Here is a 24,708-nt window from a genome sequence, read left to right as displayed (position 1 = left end):
AACGACCACTAGATCGTCCCACTGACCACTTGCTTGAGACCACTGTTTCGCCAACCATTTCTGCATGCGATGCATGCGCAGACACGCGTGGGGGACCAGGTAAATACATGACGCCATCATGCCCAGTAAACGCATTGCTTTGTGTACCATTATTTGGCGACCGGACTGATAATGCGGAATTTGCAGTAGTATATTCCGAATTCTTTCCTCTGAAGGAAAGGTCAACCCCTTTTGAGTATCTAGGATTGCTCCTAGGAACTGTTTGGAGGTGCTTGGCACCAGGCTTGACTTTTTCTCGTTGATTGAGAAGCCTAACTCGTGGAGGAGGTTGATAGTCCTTTGAATGTTTGTCCTGCAAATTACTGGTATTTCCCCCGTTATGAGCCAGTCATCCAGATAAGGGTACACCGGGATTGCCTCCCTGCGTAGGTATGCAGCCGCCACCGCCATTACCTTGGTGAATACCCTTGGTGCTGAAGCTATCCCGAAGGGCAGTACCTTGAATTGGTAGTGTCGACTGTCCACCTTGAAGCGCAAGTACCTTCTGTGCGCTGGGAACATGGAAATATGAAAATAAGCATCTTTCATATCCAAGGTTGCCACGTAATCCCCCTTTTTTAGGAGGGGGATTACCTCTTGCAGCGTAGTCATACAAAACTTTTGGGGCTTGACATACTTGTTGGCAGGCCGTAAGTCCAATACTGGGCGCATTGTCAAATCTTTCTTTGGCACAAGGAAGTAAGTTGAATAAATACCCTTGTTTACCTGGTGTCCCGGGACAAGTTCTATTGCGTCCTTTTCTAGCAGAATGGCGATCACCTCGAGGAGAATCTTCTGATGTTCTAAAGAGTGTACTCTTTGTCTTGGAGGATGGTTCCGGGGACGCTGCAGTAGTTCTATACAGTACCCTGTGGACACTGTTGACAGCACCCATCTGTCTGATGTGATCCCTTCCCAAGCCTGGGTGAAGTTGGAAATGTGTCCCCCTACTGGGGTTGCGTGAGAAAGGACCCTGAACTGAGCGTCACTGCTTTGATGGGGACGTGCCGCCTCCTTTGCTGGGGCTGCCTCTGCCTTTACCACAACCTCTCCTATTACCCCTGCCGTAACCCTGGGTAGACTGTTGGCTGTTGTTCCACTGTGTACCCTGCCCCTGGGAATAGTTAGATCCTCTCTGGGAATTTTGGCCGCGTGGGCGATGAAAATTACTATTCCCCCTCTGGTTAGGGGGTTTATTGGTTAACTGGCCAAGGGACTGGAGTGTCTCGTATTCGTCCTTGGCATTCTTCAGTGCGTCTTCGACCGCCTTACCAAACAACAGATCGGCTTCCACCGGTTTGTCCAGCAATGATGCCTGGGTTTCTGCCTTAAAACCAGACTGCCGTAACCACGCATGTCTCTTGATAACAGTGCCTTCTGCCATCAATCTGCCTGCGTTGTCCGCGGCGTCAAAGGTTGCTTTCAAAATGCAACCAGACACGGCTCTCCCCTCTGCGGAAATCCGAGCTAACTGGCCCTTTAAAGGTTCAGGAGCAGAGGCTATGAGTGCCGCGACTTCTTCCCACTGATGGCAGTTGTAGCTGGCCAACAGGGTGGTGGAGTTTGCAATCCTTGCTTGATAGGCGGACGTTGAGGCTACTTTCCTGCCGAAACCGTATAGTTTTTTGCTCTCCTTGTCGGGAGGAGCTTCGGACGTTGACAAGGGTGTTCCAGCCCTCTTACGAGTGTTGGTGACAACTAGGGAGTCTGGCTTCAGATGTCCTCTTATATAGAGAGGGTCAGACTGGGCTTCCATGAAAAGTTTTTCAACCCTGGGATTGACTGCTCTGGTGAGGTTCGGGTTCACCAGGGACGGGTCTATTCTTCGCTGAATGGACTTAAGGATCGGGATGGTGTGGGCAACAGGCCTCCTTTCTCCCACTAACTCCTCTGCGAAGTCCCTCTCCTCCTGGACACCGTGGGTGTCAATATGGAAATGTTCTGCTGCACGTGCGAGAACCTCGTTTAGGAGGGGTTGGTTATCGACAGGGGAGGTGGTAACCGGGGCTTCGTTTTCTACCGGGGAATCTACTCTGTAGGTTTCAGGGTCTTCCTCTTCCTCTTCCTGGTCCTCATCATCCCCATAGTATCCCGTCCCGGTTTGTTCTTCTACCATGCCAAATTCTTGGTCATCACCAAAGGAAGCCTGTCCTTGATACAGTGAGTATGGTCTTGAGTATGGTAGTACCTCAAAGGGGACTGTAGACCTCATCGGTGTTTCAAACCGGGGCTTCTTACTCGGGGGGATAGGATCATTAGAGCCTGAGGGTGTCGCCCCTTGTGGATCATACGAAAGGAAATGGTCTGGATTTTTATCGTAAAAATCAGCCAAAGAAGACATCCTTGACATGACCTTATCTATGTCTTCACTGGACCATTTTTTGGAACTGGGAATGACTCTCTCAGCAAGTCTCGGGGATTTATCTTGAGTAGATTTGGTCGTAGACATATCAGCAGACCTGGTCTTGTCTGTCTGTTTAGGGGGAGTGGTGTGTTTCACAGGTGTGGAAGAGTGCAAAGGCTGCTTCTTCTGCTGTTTTCCCCCCTCCCCGTGAGTGGAAAAATGTTTTCCCTGTCCTGTGGCTCCGGAGGTTTTTGACGCCTGGCGTTGAGGATCGGGGGTAGGGTCCCTGTCCGAGCGTGGGGCCTCGCTGATTTTTACTGCGGGCTCCGACTCCTGGAGTGCGGCCTGGGGGTGGAAGTCGTCTTCGTCCTCCGACGATCGAACTTCTGTTAGCCTAGGGAGCGAGGCACTCTTGGCAAGAGTGGATGATTGCCTGGAGTCATGCGGCGATCTCGATCGAGAGCGCCCAGAGGACGCCGAATCGGACCGTTCTGTTTGTGCCTCTTTCCGAGCACTCGAAGTCGTCGACTCTCGGTTGGACTTTGTGTGTTTAGTGTGTGTGGTGTGTGAAGCGCTTGTGTCGCCGGGGGTCTTCCCCATAGCCGCCCTGCCGGACGACCTTCCGAGGTCGGGGACTTGCGCTCGGCTGTCTTTCGACGCCATAATGCCCTCGCCGTCCAAAAGTACGGCGTCGCTGCCGTCGCTGAAGGCGCCCTCCACTGCCATGGCCGCCTGCCTGGCGTGGTGGGCCCAACGCTTCATTGAACGGTCCTTAAGTGTCTTAGGTTTAAACCTACTACACGCTCTGCAGTTCGCTTCGGGGTGGTCCCTCGGCAAGCAGAGATTGCACGTGGCGTGTCTGTCGACCCAAGGGTATTTGCGATTGCACTTGGGGCAGAATTGAAAAGGGGTACCCTCCATACGCACCTTGAGGCAGCGGGCTGTTAAGTGTAGGAAATGTATAAGGTGTACCTATATACCAAGAGTGTAGAGTATGTACAACCCCCCACTCTCCCTACTTGTAGGGCCGAGGCCAGCGGCCTTCCAAGGCCCGGGCCGAGGCCAGAGGCCTTCCGAGGCCCAAATCCGTCGTGCAGCAGCCGACGGTCGATTTCTTCTCCAGCCGGCGTTGAGTGTCGAAGTTCGACGTTGGGATGGGGAAGGATGTAAATAAATTAATATTTTAGCAAAAGTATGGCTAAAGCCAGGGGACTCCGCAAGATGCTTCCGACCAGTATGGCGGAAAAAAACAATCTGAGGATCCTAGACGCGTGAGGGATCTTGGGTACAGTGGACGTCACACTAGGGATAGTATTACTGGCGCGCCCTGTGTCGACGCCCATTTTCGAGTTTGGAAAAACAAACTAATACTCCGCAGCTTCCACTAGATGTCGGCCTATGCACAGCATGTGATATAAGCAGATTCCACAAGCCTCAAATATATGATATGATAGGTTATTTATAATGCGCTTAATACCCGAGGTTTCTAAGCACGGACCCAGGGATCGAACCTGAGGTGCTCCATGTGTCTTGCTTCCAAGGCGAGCACTTTGCCCATAGGCTATCCTCCCGAGATCAAGATGAATGCCAGTGTCCATGATGATGCGTGCCGAAGGAAGCAGATTCCTAGGTAAATGCTGTGGCTGGTAGCTGGAAACAAGGTAAGATGCGCTCTGGCGAGTAGCTGGCAACAGGTAAGATGCGCTCAGGTTGGTAGCTGGAAACAAGTAAGGTGTGCTTAGGCGGCAGTGAGCGATACGCTGCAATAGCAGAATAACACGAAGCGCGTGCATGAGGGCTGAGCAGGCTTATATAGCCTAGCTCTGGCCATGCCCATAGTACTGACTCATCAGCCCCACCCTGCCACTCCTAAAGGGTGCTTAAACGTGCAGTCTGACTCTCCCCAGCAGTCACGCCTGACCGAATGCACGTGGTGGCCCCTGCAGGGGAAACAAAGTACTTGCACCAAATAAAAATGTTCTAGTGCACATTTATGAGCCTGGCGCCAAAGGTCCAGCTGGGCCCTCCATGTTGCATTGTCCCCAAGGGACAATTAAAGGTTGTGTAACCCCTTGCTCTTGTGCCCTGATGGTGCAGGGTATGGGATTCCGGGCCCATGGCCATGACAATTGTCAAGATGAGACTGTGGCAGCTTGCATAACAAGCCCCTTCGGGGAAGGTTGCGAGGAGAGGAATAAAGGTTATCCTCCAGCCGGCCTATACTTCCCGGAAATGGGGAATGGAGCATGGATGCTGCCGCAGTGCTGTTAGAGGATCAGCAATGGTAGAGTTTAAGGACATATTGGACTCCGTCACCAGACTGTTATCCAGGATATCAGTGAAGTCATACCAGCGCCACTGAGGACTGCAAACCTAGGGTATCAATGACCCTCTCTACCAAAGCCCTGAACTTTGATAAGTAGGTGGTATAGGGCTGGGACTGTTGAAATTCCAGGTCTGGCGAGGTGTCCAGACCGCTGGCATCATGAGGCCTTGATCTAGTTGTGAGAGCGGACTGTGGTCTTCAAAATAATCGACACCTCCCGTGCCAATGTAAATGGGGTCGAAATCCCCTTGGTCCTCTGCGTCATCAGCACCTAAGATACCCAACATGGTATCGAAAAATTTAGACTGGTAATGCGGGGTAAAGGTTTTATCGACAACCGTCGAAGGCGATGGCTCGTCTTTCGGCACCGATAGGGAGGATGTCCGTGTCGATCGGTGTCGAGATGCAACAGCGTCGACATCTTTGGATGCACAGGGTTTATCCGGCTTCCATAAGACCTCCTTCGATGTGGAAGGGTTTTATAGGCGCTGATGGCATCCCGGGGTCGGAAATTCTGAGCGTTGCTCTTGGCTCCAAGGCCCGCTTCATGGTGGGGTTAACAGTGCTGAATGCAGCATGCTTCTTGAACATATCAAGCAAAGAAGTTTTAAAATCCTCCCCTTCTTGGCGGGTGGTAGGCCTCGTCAACGACTTACCTCTTTCCGTCAGTGAATCGGAGTCCCGATGGTGGCAGTGAAGAATGGCTCCTCGAGTGGGACCGTTTCTTCTTCCATTTTCAGCGGTGTGTCCCTCGGATTTCGGCCTCTGAAGACCAAACCATATTTCCCGGAAATGGGGAATGGAGCATGGATGCTGCCGCAGTGCTGTTAGAGGATCAGCAATGGTAGAGTTTAAGGACATATTGGACTCCGTCACCAGACTGTTATCCAGGATATCAGTGAAGTCATACCAGCACCACTGAGGACTGCAAACCTAGGGTATCAATGACCCTCTCTACCAAAGCCCTGAACTTTGATAAGTAGGTGGTATAGGGCTGGGACTGTTGAAATTCCAGGTCTGGCGAGGTGTCCAGACCGCTGGCATCATGAGGCCTTGATCTAGTTGTGAGAGCGGACTGTGGTCTTCAAAATAATCGACACCTCCCGTGCCAATGTAAATGGGGTCGAAATCCCCTTGGTCCTCTGCGTCATCAGCACCTAAGATACCCAACATGGTATCGAAAAATTTAGACTGGTAATGCGGGGTAAAGGTTTTATCGACAACCGTCGAAGGCGATGGCTCGTCTTTCGGCACCGATAGGGAGGATGTCCGTGTCGATCGGTGTCGAGATGCAACAGCGTCGACATCTTTGGATGCACAGGGTTTATCCGGCTTCCATAAGACCTCCTTCGATGTGGAAGGGTTTTATAGGCGCTGATGGCATCCCGGGGTCGGAAATTCTGAGCGTTGCTCTTGGCTCCAAGGCCCGCTTCATGGTGGGGTTAACAGTGCTGAATGCAGCATGCTTCTTGAACATATCAAGCAAAGAAGTTTTAAAATCCTCCCCTTCTTGGCGGGTGGTAGGCCTCGTCAACGACTTACCTCTTTCCGTCAGTGAATCGGAGTCCCGATGGTGGCAGTGAAGAATGGCTCCTCGAGTGGGACCGTTTCTTCTTCCATTTTCAGCGGTGTGTCCCTCGGATTTCGGCCTCTGAAGACCAAACCATATCCCCTGCTGGAGATTAATAGGGCGGCCTACCAAGGGCGAGTTCAGCTGCTCGATCACAAAGGGATTTCGGTTGCATCTTGGCGCATGACAGACACCCTTCCATCCAGTGACCCATGCCAAGGCACCAGAGACAACTCGCGTGGGTCAGTGATGGACATCTTGGTGCCACAGTCAGTGTACCGCTTCAAGCCAGAGCGACTGATATCTTGCATTGAGGAATTTAGAAAAAGGTTTTCTGAAGACTTGCCTGTGTTCCTAAGCAGCGTGTTAGCGCGTGGAAAAAAGAAACTGAGGTGTGGGGCGTAGTGACAGTATATATACGACACCTGACATCACGTCCGGAGCAGACTATCGGATTCCGAGCAAGATAGATCGACGGCCGAGTCGAGGTCCACTACGCCCCCTGTCGAAGTTTTTCCAAAGCAGCAAAGCTAGATAGACTATCAGATAAGGACTCTACGGGAGAAAAACAATCCAATGCAAGAGACGGACAAGAAACACACCTATGTTTACCAAGCTGGTTTAATACATCAATGCACGTCTGCGACCTGCACCCATTTGGAAGTCTAAGGATAAGGTTAAGTTCATCCAAGAAAAGCACACCTCTGTAAGTTGCATGGTCTTGTAAGCAAGGGACCTCTACTGCACCCCTTAAACTCCTCTCCCCGCTGTGGCTCTCTCTCACCTCCTCCTGTGCCTCTGACGCCTCAACACATGCTTGTACCTTGGCCACTCCATCTCTCTTTTTCAGGCACAAAGCTGGTCTTCTCCTCCTCCCCAATTTCTCGTACTGCCTCTTTATTTCTCCTCTTTACTTATTTTATCTTCAGCCCCTCCTGGGTGAATAACTTCTAATTGCTCTGCTCTGTTCGTGCTGGCGGAGGGACTATGTTCAAAAGGATGACCATATCAAGATACATATGCAATGCCAAATACGGAGGTAACCAAATGCAAATTTGGTAAGGTAGAAAGGGCACTTTGTAACCTTATTTAGCAGGATGTGGTACTACAAGGTCATATTCCGTACTGTATGTAGACCAATGTTGGAGGGTGGCATATGGCTCGGGAACATTGGAAGGAATTACTGAGCACTATAATACAAACGATATGGGAAAAGTATGAGCCCACACTGGGCATGAAATGAACGTAATGGGCAATCACATTCCACTATAGATGCCCTTCCACCTACCTCGAAGCACACCATCAAATTGAGGATAAATGGGACAAGGGCTAAGGGACAGAAGGGCACAGTCACATTGATGGCACTTTAGTGCAACAAGGGCTTGCAAGAGGTGTGGAAGGTGTGGTAGTTGAGGTATTTGAACATTGAAGGAGTAATAATGCTCAAGTATTTTCAGGACATAAGAGACTGGCTCCGGCTCGAAGTCAGGACTTTTACAGGCATTGGCAATTGATGCATGCATTGTAGCGGTAGCAAAGGGGATGGTATGACCTACCTGAACATTCTCCATCAGAAGTCAACCTAATGAAGGGAGGTTTCCACCAACAATGAATCTGAAATATCTTGTAGATAATACTGAACCTTCTTACTAAACCCTTGAACAAACTAAAAAGCCAGGTGGGAATCGGACCAGGCCCCCTTTACACGAGGAAAGCTCTTATAGGCCCGACGGAAGTGGTGATCTCAACTAGGTTTAAATTGACCTAGTTTAATATTATGTAAATAGTGGATTACTCCAAATTATTCCTACATAAACTGCTTAGCATCTCAGTCAAACGATCAATGATGCCCCAGTGTAAGGGGCTTTTACTTCCAACTACTGAGGGAATGTCTTATGATCCATAGATATTGACAAGACAGCCATATGGTTATTACCATGGTGATTGCCCAGATGCTTGAAGGATGCCCAAACTAATATTCCTTGGAATTTGGTGAGAACTGTGCCTATCCAGGTAATGGCAAGATGTTTGTTTCCAATGCTGTGGCTGTTGCAAAAAGGGATATCGCAGAAGATTGGGGTTGAAACTGTGGATACAAACCTTGAGGTTGAGTCTGGATGGATGCATATCTCTTGAACAAAGGATACTCAGAGCATGGGGTTGCCACGAAGAACCTGGATTGATTTGTGATCAATGGACAGCGAATGGATGATTATGTAGGCAGTATGTAACAGTTGCCAATAGATTACAGGGTGGTGACACCTGCTATGAAGGCATGCAATGAAAAGCAAACAATTCATTATTCGATAATCCTAATACTTTGCTACGGTCAACAATGGCTTCCTGGTTTGTTGGTAGGAGAGTGCCTACGGGAAACGCTGTTAAGTGTCCTGCACATCAAGAAATATGAAAAAAAGAACCCTTAGACTGGAAAGATCTAAAAGTTGGCTGTAAGAATGCTTAGGTGTCTGAAAGACACGGTGATGTTTAGGCTACTTTTGAAAGCATGTTTTCTAAACAATTGCTATCCATACTTTTACCAATTCACAAGTCAAAATAAATCAATAAAGAGGCCAAAGATGCTCAAACGCTACGCAGGACAAGCTCAAACAGCAAGGGACAACTTCTGCAGACCTAAAAAATAAGACTAGAATTGCAGAGGATTCAATAACAAAAGCCTGTAGTCCACAGTAGCAAGTAAAAATGAGAAGTGTGCGAAGCATCCACCACTGTTCAGTAAAAGAAAACAGAACAAGCATAAATGGGGTGGAAACTGTGGCCCAAGCATGCTCACAGGGCTACCCTTTACAAAATGTTAAAAGGCTATGCAATAAATGTCTTCACCCTTGACCTACATACGGACGGACATCCCCGGTTTTTGTGGACCCAGCATCAGCCAGCTATACCAATGTCTTTACTGTCCTAGACTAAGGCAGCAACATTATTCCCATTTCACTTTACAATCTAGCGGTATTAAAAAAAATCATACGGCTATATATTAAGCTTAATATGTGCTAAAAGGTAGTAAGGTATACTAGAATGTGGTAAATGAGTCAAAAAATAGTGTCTTTCAGAAGCAAATCCTTTAAATGCAAGTACAATTTCTTCCAATGATGCATCAAATAATTTTGTGTTTTCATATCACATACCCATAGAAACAGGAACCGACTTCAGATGCAGATTCCACATGTGCAATACCGAACGGTTTTCATCTGTATATTCAATCACCACCAAGTAGAACTTTTCAGAAAATCCATCCTTTAGGGTTTCTAGTACAAACCAAAAATAATATGTAAACATGCAGTGTATTTTTAAGAAAATGCAATTTAAAAGTAATCTTTGTGCAAGGTTAAATGAGAATGTACTGCAGGTCGTCATACACAGAACTGGCAACAATAATACAAGCAGACCCAATGTAATGCAAAATTCCTTTCACAGCAACTTTAATAATCGTAGGGTTCCCTCTTATTGCTAATTTGTAACTCTTCTGCCACTTAGTTGTAGGGATGGAAACTGCTTTATGGATTGTGGCTTAATCAATGATTAACAAGTTGAGAAAAAGTTAATCACCGTAGTGACAATTGCACTCCTAGTCCATAGTCACCTCTGCTCCATACTGTATAGGCGTACCGAAAAGTGACGGCACCAGAGACTTTCGCATCGCAAAATATGCGTTTCCCCTTCAAATTGTAAATTAGAGGTCTGTAGGTGCAGTAGCAAGCGTGACTGCGCACTCCATCCCCACCCTCTGGTGTCACACCTCATTCCCTCCTTATATACACATCGGGAATGACTGCCCTAACTACATATATCTTACTGAGGGGGTTGGTGAGGGAAAGTGGTGATAGATAGAAGTGTGCTAAATTTTAATCTGAAGTTTTCTTCTGCTGGGGCTTCCCTCTAGAACAGCCTCCCTGCCTTTCTGAAACTTGAGGAGAACCATCTCCGGTTCCGGAAAGCACCTCAAGACCTTCCTTTTTGCTTCTGCTTGCTCTCCTCCTCTCCCCTGCTGATCTCCTGGCTGAAACCGAAACTGCATTGGTGACCTGGCTACCCTCTGATCTCGGGCCCAAGGTTCCCTCCCTGCCAGTTGCACTCCTGCACTGCCCCCCTGGCAACCCTTGCTCTCGTGGACTGTTTCTGTATCTCCTACAGCCCCCTACCTGCCCTTGCCACCAGCTGGCCGCACTTTTTATTTATTGGGCCTCATCACGAGTTGGGCGGTATCCCGGTGGTATTCCTGCCGGGATACCGCCCGCACTAATAGTGCTACTGCCAACCGGCCCGGCGCTATTAGCACCGGATCACGGGTTTGGCAGAACAGTCTTTCCCTATTTCCCATTGGGCCCATTCGGGAATTCCCCATTCCCCATTGACCCAATGCAGAATTTTCAGCGCGATTACCATCGGCGGTATTACCGTGCAGTAATAGCGCCGAAAATGGGCAAATTCCTGGCAGATTTCCACCCAGCTCAGACCCTGAAATGCAGCGGTAATAGCGTTACCGCCGCATTTAAGGGTTACCGCCCAACTCGTGATGACCCAGATTGTCTTTATTTATTTACTGTCTATCCTATGCACTGCACTGCCGTCCCTCTTCCCCCCGCACTTTTCCTCTTCCCCCTTCCCTGCACTTGCGCAATCTCATGGTCACTGGCCTAGTAAGATTGTTGTCTCTGTATTCCCTCTGTTCTCCCTCATTTGCCTCGTCGCGCATTGAAACACTTGTGTATAGGCGCGTTATAAATGTCATATCATATCAAGAATCTCCTTCACCTCTAACATGGGTTTACTCATGAAGTTAGATCCTTGAATCGTAAAGATCTCCTTTGGGAATCCAACTCTTGAGAAAAAGGGAATTCAATGTTTTAGAATCCGCTGTGAGGTGTTACTCTGCAAGGGAAAAGCTTCAGTATAATGAGTTGTGTAGTACAATAGGACCAATATGTATCGGTTTCCCAACCTTGATGGTTCTAGGGGTCCAACTATATCCATACCTATACATGTAAAAGGTAGGTCTACAATGGCTAAGGGTTGTAAGGGAGCTGGGTGAGGCACCTGGCTACTTGTTTTCTGACAAAGGGCACAAGCACTGACAACATTCTTTACACAAGCATACATTCCTGGCCAATAGAATCGATTCACAATTTCAGCTTGGATTCTAGCTGTTCCTAAATGCCCACCTGTCAGATGAGCAGATGAGACTGTGCAATGTCTAAAACAATGGTTATGTCTCTCGGGTACCACTATTTGTGACCAAGAAATATCATCAGGTCCAGCATCTCCTCTATATAACAACCCAGATTTTAAAAAGAAAAATGGTCCGCCTTTTTCCCTTCCTTCCTTCCTGGATAATATCTGAAGAAAAGGCTCTGCTAGTAAGGGATAATTCCTCTGGGCAAAAGCTAAGTCAGGAATAGCCTGATTTAGCCTTTGCTAAGGGGAGGCTCTATGTCTGCTTCTCCAAGACCTTTAGCTCCTCTCCCAGTTTTGTCACAACCCTTGATTTCTTGGGGTTTAGGAAATAGAGTCTTCTCCAAGATCACTTGGGCTATTCTCTCCCCTGCTTTAATCTGGTAAGGATTTTCCCCAATATTTTGTATCATCACTTTTACAGCTCCTCTATAATCAGAGTCTATGACACCAGCCATTATGTCAAAGACGTATATCGCCAGGCCAAACCTGACTTAGAAGTACCAGGAGCGGAAATGAGGATCAAGTCAGTGGGTATCAAAGATCGGCCCCCAGGTTGAGGCAATTCTCCCCTACTACTGTGCAAGTCAAATGCTATAGAGTGTACAGTGGCAATGGTAGGATCGGGTGCTCTCTTACTAAGCTTTTCAAACGTAAGTGTCCCCCAGTTTGTGTCAACTGAATCCGATACCACTTCTGACACCATATGTGTGGAGTCAGAAATGAGAGGCAGACGCACAGTTTCAATATTTCCGACAACAGACATCTTTATTAAAGAAAAGGGGATTGGATAAATGATTTTCTGTCCCTCTCCTAATCAGATGCTCCCTTTCTAGGAAACTAAATATAAGTCTGTCTCTTTTTCGGCCAATATTGTGCAAACTGGAGGGGCACTGTTGCGCGGTGAGCCAAGATGGCACACCGTATTTCAGTTCTGCATCAAGTGGGGGGACTAGCGGTTAAATTTACACTGTTCGCGTGGATGAAGAAAGGCGAATAATCTTGGGTCAGGTAATAAAAAGGTAGAGGCACAACCAGTGCGGTTCTTGGTGGTAACCACACCTTCTGAGTCAAGATATGCGCTGCCATTCCTGGCTGCCAACATGTGAGAATCGGAGGACCCGGCCTCAGCCATGACCCTGCCCAGCTGTAACACGGAGCGCCGGAAAGGGGAACGGGTCTTGATCAACAAGGTGGCTGCATAATGCTCCTTGCCCAGTGCTGCTGGATCACCAACTGCCCTCTCATCATTGGCGGAAGGAAGGATGTGAAAAAATAAGCGAGACGCCCCGACAGAGAGTGGGACTTTGATGATGAGTGCGCAAACGTGATATGCCGATGCCTGCAGTGTTCTGATCACAGGAAAACAGGTATTTAGCAAGGTTGCATCCCCTCACAGGCCAAATCACATGGGCAGTCCAACATTAAGAACAGGGACTCTACTCCTGTCCCAGCTATTGGTGGAGGCACACCCAGCCTGGCCTGGCCGGCACCCTGAACCCTCCATCCAACCCAGCTGAGACTCCAGTAATTAAAGCTGGCAATGCAACGGCACTGGCAAGAGAGGTGATTGAATACCGCTAGTGAGATACAGAAACATTGAACCACAAGACATTACAAGCAGATACCCTTGTGTCATCCTAGAGACATTTGGGCTGATTTTCGTTCATATATCGCACGCAAAAGTACAGAGGACAGCAACGTGTGATTTTTGTTAAACCTGACTGACAATATATGTTACCTAACCATGTATACAAATATTGTTGTATTGTGCTGTTAAAATGTATTGTTACCATGTGCAATAAATAAGTTTAAAAAATATATATTATGCAAACTGTCCTGGTCTCCAAAACGTAACTGACCCTCACACTAAAACAATCAAAAGGTGTAAGATAAGTGTGTCTGTTTTGATTTTGCAAGAAACGTGTAAAAACCAAATGTGAAAATTCAACAAACAATCCTTGAATCCAGCTGGTGGTTTATCATCACCTTGATTGTTTCAGGTAGAAAAAGTGATCTTTCAACCAACGATTCCTTAACCCCTTAAGTGCCAAGGACGAGCTATCTCGTCCTTGACATTACCTCTGTGTTGCCAAGGAAGAGATAGTTCGTCCTTTTAGGCACTCTTTTTTTTGAGCGATCCCTGCAAAACAGTAATCCAACCCCTGGGCTATGTGAGGGGGAGGTCCCCACTCACCACCCGGGGGCTGGATTACCTTCAATTTCACGGCGGCAGCCATTTCGGGCTGCCGTGGTGAAAAGAGAAGGTAAGCTCCCTTCTCCCTTGATCTCAGGCTGTATTTCAAGCCGGAGATCGAGGGAGGTGTCGTTGGAAAGGGGAGAATCTCCCCTTTACAATGAAACCTTTTGTGACAGCATTGCAGGTCACGGATCGGGCGCAGAGTGTGCGATCTGTTGCTAGCAATGCCACTGGACACCAGGTATGTCTTTTGAATGCGGGTAAGCAGCCCTCTCACCCACCCTGGCCCCCAAAGCATGGGGGCACATATGGATAACATATGGATAACCCTGGGGGCAGATGGGTGATCATCTGCCCCCAGGGGAGGGGGCAAATTAAAAAAATAAAACAAAATTAAATAAAAATGCAACAGGGATGGGGGTGCTGTGGAGGGGACCACTAGGCACCAGGGATATTTCTGGGACACGAAAGGGTGGCCGCCCTCCCCCTCCCACACCAAGTGAAAAAGGGGGGGCACTCCTTGTAGACCTCCCTGGGGGCAGATTTCTGCCCCCAGGCAGGAATACATGAGTGGGCCCCACTCCAATTGGAAGGGGGGGCACCAGGAATAAGTGTGCAGGCCCCCCAAAGGACGGGGCCTGCAGGTTAGGGCCCCATGGGGGCAGATGGCTGATCATCTGTCCCCAGGGAAGGGGGCAAAATGAAAAAACAAAAAAAAACAAAGGGAGATTTGGGTGGGGGGGGGGCTACTAGCCACAAGGGATTTATTTTACGGAAAAGGGGGGTGCTCTCTCCCTCTCACTCCAAGGTGAAATGGGGGAACACCTTGTAGCCCTCCCTGGGGGCAGATATCTGCTCCTAGGAAGGGGCATCTGACCCCCAGGGAGGGCTGATTGAGATGGCCCCCTTTCATTTGTACTGGGCCCCCCCCCCCTTTACATTGGAAAATTCCCTGGAGGTTTAGGGTGCCCCTCAGCCCGCCCTAAAGTGAAGTGTACCATTTTCAATTTTTTTCTTTGTTTACCAAACTTCCCTTGGCGCAGATGGGCCCAATAGTGTGCCAATCTGCCCCCAGAGTGCCAAAACCTTACTGCCCCACCCACTGGGGGGCCTGTCCAACATTTTTTGGTGGCCCTCTCCTACCCCACCCCAAATGGAGGGGGGGATGTACCTCACAGCACCGTTTGTAGGAGGCCCAGGGAGGCCTGCATGAGGTGCCCCCGCCACTCATTTGGGATGATGGGCAGAGGGCCACCATAAAATGTCAGACAGGACTCCCCCCCCCCCCCAATGGGTGGGGAAGTAGGTTTTGGGCACTAGTAGGAATGGCACACTATTGGGCCCATCTGCGCCAAGGGGAGTTGGGTAACCAAAATAAAAAAGTGAAAATGGTAAACCGCATTTTAGGGGGGGGCTGTGGGGCAGCCCAAACCAACAGGGAATTTTCTAATGGGAAGGGGTGGTGGTCCCCTCCTCCCCCACCCACAATGAAGTGGGGGCCGTGTCATGCAGACCTCCCTGGGAGCAGATATCTGCTCCTAGAAAGGGACACCCGACTCCAGAGAGAAGTGCAGGACAGCCCCCCCCTTACATGCCCCCAGGGAGGGCTACATGAGATGTGCCGCCCCTCCAATTGGGGTGGGGGTGGAGAGGTGCACCCCCTTCACATTCCAAAATTCCCCGGCAGTGTAGGGTGCCCCCCCCCCCGAAAGTGCAGCCTGCCATTTTCTATTTTTTTCTTTGTTTACTAAACTTGCCTTGGCGCAGAGAGGCAAAGTGGTGTGCCAATCTGGCCCAAGGGTGCCCAAACCGTACTGCCCCACCCACTGGGGGGCCTGTCCCACAAATTCTGGTGGCCCTCTCAGCCCACCCCAAATGGAGGGTGGGTGTACCTCACGCAGCCGTTTGTAGGAGGCCCAGGGAGGCCTGCATGAGGTGCCCCCGACACCAATTTGGGGCGAGTAGGGAGAGGGCAACCACAAAATGGCGGAAAGGCCCCCCAATGGATGGGGCAGTAGGTTTTGCGCACCCCGTGGGCAGAAGGGCACACTATTGGGCCCATCTGCGCCAAGGGGAGTTGGGGAACCGAAAGGAATAAAACATGGTAGACAGCATTTTAGGGGGGGCTGTGGGGCATCCCAAACCGACGGGGAATTTTGTAATGGGAAGGGGGCTGGTCCCCTCCAACCCCACCCACAATGGAGTGGTGGCCATGTCATGCAGCCCTCCCTGGGGGCAGATATCTGCTCCTAGGAAGGGACACCTGACCCCAGGGAGGAGTGCACGACAGCCCTCCCCCTTTACCTTCCCCCAGGGAGGGCTACATGAGATGCGCCACCCCTCCACTTGGGGGGGGTGGAGAGGTGCTCCCCACTTCACATAAAAAAAATTCTCCGGCGGTTTAGGATGCCCCTCAGCCCCCTCCTAAAGTGCAGCCTGCCATTTTCAATTTTTTCTTTATCAAACTTGCCTTGGCGCAGATGGGCACATTGGTGTGCCAATCTGCCCCCAGGGTGCCCAATCCCTACTGCCCCATCCGCTGGGGGGCTTGTCCGACATTTTGGGGTGGGCTTCTCCCCCCACCCCAAATGGAGTGTGGGGGGGCACCTCATGCAGCCCTCCCTGGGGGCAGATATCTGCCCGTAGGAAGGGGCAAATGTGTTTTCACTGTGGGGGGTGAGGTTCAGTAGACCCCCAGGGAAGGCTTGCAAGGGGGGGGGGGGGGATGCTTGGAAAGTACAAGTGTAGATTTGTTTTTGCTGGAGTGACCGTAGGTAACATGTTTTTGTTTTGTTTACAGCTTTTTCTACGCGAGCAGCTGCAACGTTATGCAAGTACTGTTTTTTATTATTCCATGGTTAGGGCCCACTGTCAGTGGGGTGGGTGAGACAAGGGCCGGATCGTTGGTGGTTTGGATGGGAACGGGCCGCCTGGGCAGATATTTTGGTGGGCTGGGACACAATTGCAGGGGCAGGCCACAAATTGCCCCCCATGCCAGCAGAACATTGGTGTTTCCCTGGGAGCGGATGCCTCCCATGTGGGTTGTCCGTCTGCAAGCCCAGGCTGCACCTCTGGCTGTGCTATGTTACAGGTGTCACCTCCGGGGAGGAATGGGGATCCGGCCGGGTCTCCCTGGAGCTGCCGCTCTGCTTAGGGGATAGTACACCCACATGGTACATGGATGTCCAAGGCCAGGGACATCACCTCCAACCGTCCTGGAGTTGCGGCTGGGCTGCATTACAGCTTTTCCCTTTGAGGAGGTATTGGCACACTGCCGGGACTCCCTGGTGGGGAGAAGCTGTAACGCAGGGCAGCCAGAGCTCCAGCAAAGTCGGCGGTAATATCCCTGGCCTTGGGCACCCTTCTCCCATGTGGGTCTTTGCTGGGGGTTTTGGGTAATAATTTCTGGGCCGATTTGCGTAAATCAGACCTCTGGATTCCCACGGGTGTCCTCTTTTGGGAAATGCATGGGGTTCCCTGTTTTCCTTGCCGGCTTCGACACCCTAGGCCCAAATCTGTAGGTTGCCCACATGAACAAAATGTGCTGTGCCAAAAGGCTTGGGGTTACCAGTGGGTTACCCTTTTCGTTTCGTGCCTCGGTAGGTGCACCCACACATGTGAGGTACTGTTTTCCTCAGGAAATCTGTGGGAACATGGGAAGGTATGACATCTTTTTTTGGCGACGTGTTTCGGTGAGTGGACAGAGGGAAATGTCTCTGAAATTGAATGGAAATAAAGACAATTCTCAGACATTTCGCTCTGGCCACCCACTGAAACACACTGTCAACACCACATGACCTACCTTCCCTCGTCCCACACGTGTCCCGATGAAAATGGTACCTCACATGTGTGGGTGCACCTACCGGGCGCAAAAGGAAAAGGGTAACCCACTGGTAACCTCAAGCCTTTCGACACAGCACATTTTGTTCATGTGGGCAACCTACAGATTTGGGCCTGGGGTGTCGAAGCCAGCAAGGAAAACAGGGAACCCCATTTATTTCCGAAAAGAGGACACCCGTTGGAATCCACAGAGGTCTGCCTTGCGCAAATTGCCCCAGTTTTTATTAGCCACAATTCCAGACAAAGTGTGATATTTGGTGGGGAAAAAACACAATGTTCACTTTGTCTGGGGTTCTGGGTAATACATTCTGGGCCGCTTCACGCAAGTCCGTACTCTCTGCATTTCCACAGGTGTCCTCTTTTGGGAGATGCATGGGGTTCCCTGTTTTCCTTGCTGGCTTCGACACCCTAGGCTCAAATTTGTAGGTTGCCGACATGAACAAAACGTGCTGTGCCGAAAGGCTTGGGGTTATTAGTGGGTTACCCTTTTCTTTTTGCGCCCTGGTAGGTGCACCAACACGCGAGGTACCGTTTTCGTCGGGACACCTGTGGGAACATGGGAAGGTATGACATCTGTTTTTGGCGACGTGTTTCGGTGAGTGGACAGAGGGAAATGTCTCTGAAATTGAATGGAAATAAAGACAATTCTCAGACATTTCGCTCTGGCCACCCACCGAAACACTCCGCCAACAACACATGGCCTACCTTCCCGCATCCCCACACATGCCCCGATGAAAACGGTACCTCACATGTGTGGGTGCACTGTTGTAATGTGTCTCTGAGTGTGGGTGAAATCACTGATGGTGGAATGTGGTGATGTCAGTGTGTATGTATGGAGTGTTGGAATGTTATGTTCTGAATACAGGTTCAATGATTTACAGTTTGAGATCTAAGCTGGCATGAAGGGGGACATGCCGTTGTCTTCCTGGCAACTAACTTACAAATAAACCTACGAATAACTTACCTGCTGGTCTGGGTGTTACTTCAGGTACCAAGTTATTTCACTGGCGACGAGGATGGGATCCTGTCGAGGAGGGGGCAGGAGTTAAAGTCCAGGAACACCGCCCTCCATGTACCCACGTACAATGGGAGATGCAAGTTGTTGTTTTTGGTTTCCTGAGCTAGGGACAGCATCTCAGCAGGCCGGGTGGTGCTGAGCATTAGTGTCCAGGTGTTGGGAGCAGAGCAGTACCGCACTCGTTGCCATAGTGCAGAGCAAGGGGGTTGCTGTGGTGGAGGAGCCATTTTGAAGCAGCTTGCAGGAGCATAGCTGTGAGTACGGAGTGGCTGCGCCCAGCCTAGTACTGGATGGCCTGGTTATCTGTTCTGTTTGGAGCAAGCGGTGCAGAAGGTGACCAGTAGTGCCGTGGGTCAAAGATGACCCGTGCCGAGAAGGGCCGGCGGAGAAGTGCTGTCATGTCCGTGCGGCTGTCCGCTGCCAATTTAGTGGCGTTGGTGAGGAGGAAGGCTGAAAAAATGTGCTTAAAGGTGAGCCGTGCCGCAAAGGGCCGGGGGAGAACTGCCTGCGTGTTAGTGCGGCCGTCTGCAGCGCATTTAGTGGCATGGTGGGGGAGGAAGGCTGCAAGTTTACCCGCAGGCGTGACTGGATGCCGGGTGGTCCAGTCGGCGGGACGCTGTATGCAGGTGGCGTCAGAGAACCTGATTGCTGCCGCATGTAAGGAGCCCAGTGGGCTAGTGACATGCCTGGGACCTTAGAGTGCACCGGCGTTCGCCCGATAGGAGAGCATCAGAGATGTGGACTGTGCAGCGCTTTCAGCCAAATGATGACGACGTGGAGTCATCATGATGCCTTCCAGCGTGAGCTGCTGGAACGCGGAAGAAGATTCAGATTCAGAGCAGCTGCTGCGTGTCCAGTACACACTCGTAGAACGCACTTGGGAGCCGTGTTTCCATTGTGCTGTAACGTAGCGTTCATGACCAGGAAGTGGAGAGTATTCCTTAATCCCGTTAACATCACTGTGGAGTGTGCTACACCTGAACAGTTGATTAGGACGTTTGAGATCAGCAGAAAAGCTGTTGCAGACCTGCATGCATCGGATGGGTGTTTAAACCTGTCATCGGTTTTTGCTGCTATGTTGGATGTGGAGCTGTGGGGGTGCCGAGCTTTGTTTTGGCCACAGCGCCACAAGAGGAGGAGCACTGTTGGCATTTTTCCAGGACGTTAGTAAGCCAGCATGTGTTTGTAAGGCCGGTGTTTATGGATTCCCGTCTTCGTGTTGTGGCCTTTAGGTTTGAGTTCCAGTGAGTGGGAGTTGGGGCCAGTATGAGTGTATGTGTGTGTGTTTTGGCACCAGAATGAGTGTGTTGGGGCCCGTGTGTGTGTGTGTTGCAAGTTAAATGATAATGTATGTTAATGTGTTTCTTGCAGTTTAACTCAAAAATTTAGGTTAGGACTCGTGGGTGGCGGGTTCTAATATTATGGCATTTAAATGTTTGTTGTTATTTGATTTGTATGGTAACATTTTTCTTTTGCAGGAGGGGCCACATTCTTTCTGACTTGGACTTGCAGGTGGGATTGGACTAGTAGGTTCTTGGTCCACAAATGACCGGGTGGCGGGTGGGTTGGTCTGGAAGGTGTATTTATCAGCATTTTTCTTAATTGACTGCCAACAAAGGAAATGGAACCTTCATCGCCCAGTGACGACGTTAGTGACAGCATCATTGTAATATTTCTTGTATTGGTCCCCGTTTTCTGTGTTATGCAGTGGCTGGTGAGTTGAGTTATAGGGGAAACTATCTGAGAAGGGACTAGTGGTCCTGTTGCTATAGAGAGTTCTGTAATGGACGTTTCCTGTGACTGGTTGTGTTGCAGAATGGGTGTACTTATGGTAGCCTAGCTTGTTCTAGGGGTACCATATGTCAAGATATTGGTCTTTGCAGTTTTGCATTTTGGTTTGGACTAGGTGTTGTTGGTGTGTTGCTGTCATGTGCAGTTTGGCTAGGACTAGGAGTCCTGTGAGGGTAGTTATGGTGTGGTGCAGTTGACTACGACTAGGGATCCTGGGTGAGTTGTGGTCTGCTGCGATGTGCAGTTTGGCTAGGACTAGGGGTCCTGTGAGGGTAGTTATGGAGTGCTGCGGTGTGCAGTTGGCTAGGACCAGGGGTCCTAGGTGTGTTTGGGTGTGCTGCGGAAGGCAGTTGGCTTGGACTTGGGGTCAGGTGAGTTTAGTGCGCTGTCTAGGAAAGTGGGCAACAATTTGTGTTCCGTTGGTGTGGTGGTTTAAGGAGTGTGTTTTGTTGCAGATCAGGTTTACTGTGTTTGTTAAGAGGGCTTGTGTTTGTTGGGTGTGCTCTTTTGAGTGCTGTTAGGAACTGATGTTGTGATGGTGTCCTTGTTGTTGCTCTCTGTGAGCTGGGATAGTGCCCGGGGTAGCAGCCCTGGTGCCCTAGGGTGCAGACTAGTGTGGAAGGTTGTGGGTACATGGAAGCTTTGGAGTGTTAGTGTTTGTACTTTTGGGGAGCGCTGGGGCGTTGCAGGTCCTAGGTTTCAAGGGGCAGCTTGAAACGGGTGATAGTGCTTAGTTTGTTATTTTTGTTTCTCGAGTCTTCCAGTTCAAGTTTTTACGGTAGTAGTTAGCCCTTATTCGACTTCGGTGGGTTCCTCATTTTTGTGTTTTTTGTGGGGATGGAGTGGAGTTGGATGGTTTCTTCAGTGTTGTGAGCCAAAGGTATGATTCTCTGGCATGGTTATGTTCTTTGTTCCATTGTTAGGCACAGTAGGGTGCATATCTAGGGGTGCCACGTAGGTTATGGGTGCTGTGGTTTTAGTGCTAATTGAGGCGCATTTCCATGAGTGTGGTTTCAGTTGGTTGGCACCTGGTCATATAATGTATGGTGTTGGGGGTGTGAGCGAGCTCCAGGTGGCAGTTTTTCTTGTCGCCAGTGGAGTCTGGTTAGTTGGTGCATTTACCTGCTGGCCACACGTGCATGTAGGGGATTGTTTTAGGTGAATTCCTTCTTGTTCAAGAAATGTAAGGAGGGAGAAGTGTTGTAATGTGTCTCTGAGTGTGGGTGACATCACTGATGGTGGAATGTGGAGATGTCAGTGTGTATGGAGTGTTGGCATGTTATGTTCTGAATACAGGTTCTATGATTTACAGTTTGAGATCTAAGCTGGCATGAAGGGACGTGCCGGTGTCTTCCTGGCAACTAACTTACAAATAAACCTACTAATAACGTACCTGATTGTTACTTCAGGTACCAAATTATTTCATGCACCTACTTGGGCGCCAAGCTTAAAGCCTAAAACACGGCTAACCCCAAGTCATTTCCGACAGCTGAATTTCAGGATATTTTCAGAAGGGCACACCATACAGATAGGGGCCTATGGTGTCCAAGCCACCAAGGAAAACTGGGAACCCCATGCATTTCTGAAAAGAGGACACCAGAGAGAATCCACAGAGGTCTGACTTGCGCAAATCGGCCCAGAATCACTACACAGAACCCACCGCAAAGTCCAAATTTGGGGGTAAAAAAAAACAATTTTCAGACATTTCACTCTGCTCACCCACCGAAACACACCACCAACGCCACATGGCCTACCTTTCTGCGTTCCCACAGATGTCCCGATGAAAAAGGTAACTCACATGTGTGGGTGCACCTACCGGGGCACAAAGGGCAAAGCCAAAAACACAGGTAACCCAACCACTTTTCGCACAGCAGGATTTTGACTCATGTGCACACCATACAGGTTTGGGCCTAGGGTGTCCAAGCCACCAAGGAAAACTGGGAACACCATGCATTTCCCAAAAGACGACACCCGTGGGAATCCACAGAGGTCTGACATGTGCAAATCTTCCCAGAATTTATTACCCAGAACCCCTGGCAAAGCCCAAATTTGGGGGGGGGGGGCACAAATTCCGCCCATTTTACTCTGGTCACCTACCGAAACACGCCGCCAACAACGCATGGCCTACCGTCCTGCATTCCCACAGATGTCCCGATGAAAACTGTACCTCACATGTGTGTGTGCACCTACCAGGGCGCAAAGGGCGAAGCCAAAAACACGGGTAACCCAAACTCTTTTCGCGCAGCAGGATTGCAGGATTTTGACTCATGTGCACACCTTACAGATTTGGGCCTAGGGTGTTCAAGCCCCCAAGGAAAACTGGGAACACCATGCATTTCTGAAAAGAGGACACCCGTGGGAATGCACAGAGGTCGGACTTTATTACCCACAATCCCCGACAAAGTGTGATATTTGGTGGGGAAAAAAACAATGTTCACTTTGTCGGGGGTTTCTGGGTAATAAATTCTGGGCCGATTTGCGCAAGTCAGACCTCTGCAGATTCCCACGGGTGTCCTCTTTTCTGAAATGCATGGGGATCCCTGTTTTCTTTGGTGGCTTGGACACCCTAGGCCCATATCTGTATGGTGTGCCCTTCTGAAAAAATCATGAAATTCAGCTGCCGGAAAAGACTTGGGGTTAGCCGTGTTTTAGGCTTTCCCCTTGACGCCAAGGTAGGTGCATCCACACATGTGAGTTAACGGTTTCGTCGGGACACATGTGGGAACGTGGGAAGGTAGGAAGGTAGGCCATGTGTTGTTGGCGGCGTGTTTCGGTGGGTGAGCCGAGTGAAATGTGCGGAAATTGGTTTTTTTTCGCCATATTTCAGTCTTTGACAGGCTTTCTGGGTAATACATTCTGGGCTGATTTGCGCAAGTCAGACATCTGCAGATTCCCACGGGTGTCTTTTCAGAAATACATGGGGTTCCCCGTTTTCCTAGGTGGCTTGGACACCCTAGGCCCATATGTGTATGGTGTGCCCTTCTGAATAAATTGTGAAATTCAGCTGTCGGAAAAGATTTGGGGTTAGCCGTGTTTTAGGCTTTCCCCTTGGCACCCAGGTAGGTGCACCACACGTGAGGTACCGTTTTCATCGGGACACGTGTGGGAACGCGGTAAGGTATGACATTTGTTGTGTTTGCGTGGTTTTCATAACGTTTCGACCCATTTGCTGGTGCCCTTTGTCACACAACCCTTTCATTTCCCAAATGTGCCCTACATTTAGTCGCTGCTTTAGGCACCATACACTGTTCTAACCTGCACAAGTCACCTACCCTTGAAAAGGTCTGCCTGTGCTCTTTGAAAAAATGTATGCTTGCCATTCCTCACCACATTGGTTTTCCCAATTTACCCATGCTAAGTACATCTGTTCAGGCCGTAAGCATACAACTCCTGTGTACCATGGCTAAGTGTTTGGCTTGTGGTATTGCTTGTTTTGTGAAACACTACAAAAAATGTGTGATTTCCTAACTGCAAGAGTCGGGGGAATGTAGCAGAGCATTGTTTTTCTCAAAATTCATAGAAGCCATTGCCGTACCAAGCCAACCATGTCCACCACATACCTTTTTTGTTGCCTGATCTGCGCTAATCACCCCTTCCTAAAATTGGAATTTTGTCTACTTTTCAGAAATGTATGCCTTTCTGTCCTCCAATTCGGCTTTCCTACTCTTTTCTTCCATTCCACCTACACATGTCTAATTGGCAAAAATGGCCAAAATCGCCTACCTTTCACAAAACAGTTGATAACTGCATAAAAATATATTTTTTTTGTTTTCAATCAACCTCTTCCTGAAAGCCAGGGAATTGGGGAATTCAGCACAGCAAACCATTTGTTCCTAGCTCTTACAAGGAAAAAACCACAGGCTTCTTCGTACATCAATTTATTGGCATTTTTTGAAAACCCCCAGAATTTTCACCCTTTTTTGCTCATTTTCTCTCACCCCCCTACAGCAACCTAGGATTCCTGTGTGGCGTTACGACCGCCTACATGTGGGAAAAAAAGGGGCCAAATTTGGCCGAGATATCTCATGTAACAAAAAAGGCATTGAATGGCGACATACCAAAATCAGCAAAAAAGGCCTTAGCACTGTGGGGGAAAACCCATAGCACTTAAAGGGTTAAGAGAAGCAGACATTTCTTTCAAAAAACACTTTCTCCAGGGTGGCAAAATGTCTTTTGGAAAAATATCAAAAGTATCTCTTTTTCACAACAGTGTTTAAAGGATGACCAAAGTGTCTCTTTTACACAATAACTACTTAGGGTAATCTCCTGGTATTTATATTTATTTACTTTTATTTATTGGACATTTGTATGGAGCTTATACACAAGTGTTTCCAGGTGCCACAAGACAAGTTGGGGGCGGGGGACATGGGAACGAAAGTAGAACAAA

General features: G+C 49.3%; 1 protein-coding gene across 2 annotated transcripts in view; it reads right to left on the bottom strand.

Annotated features, from left to right (window-relative positions):
* Positions 1-24,708, bottom strand: part of DMXL1 (Dmx like 1) — a 1,868,248-nt gene that overhangs the window by 1,195,125 nt on the left and 648,415 nt on the right. For both annotated transcript variants that reach the window (XM_069625559.1, XM_069625560.1), the window contains exon 16: positions 9,429-9,548. In XM_069625559.1, coding sequence (XP_069481660.1) covers positions 9,429-9,548 — 120 coding nt within the window. The remainder of the gene's footprint in view (positions 1-9,428; positions 9,549-24,708) is intronic.

Source organism: Ambystoma mexicanum, chromosome 6p, assembly GCF_040938575.1.
Source record: "Ambystoma mexicanum isolate Mex_15411 chromosome 6p, UKY_AmexF1_1, whole genome shotgun sequence".
Taxonomy (NCBI): domain Eukaryota; kingdom Metazoa; phylum Chordata; class Amphibia; order Caudata; family Ambystomatidae; genus Ambystoma; species Ambystoma mexicanum.
This window is presented reverse-complemented; position numbering and strand designations above follow the sequence as displayed.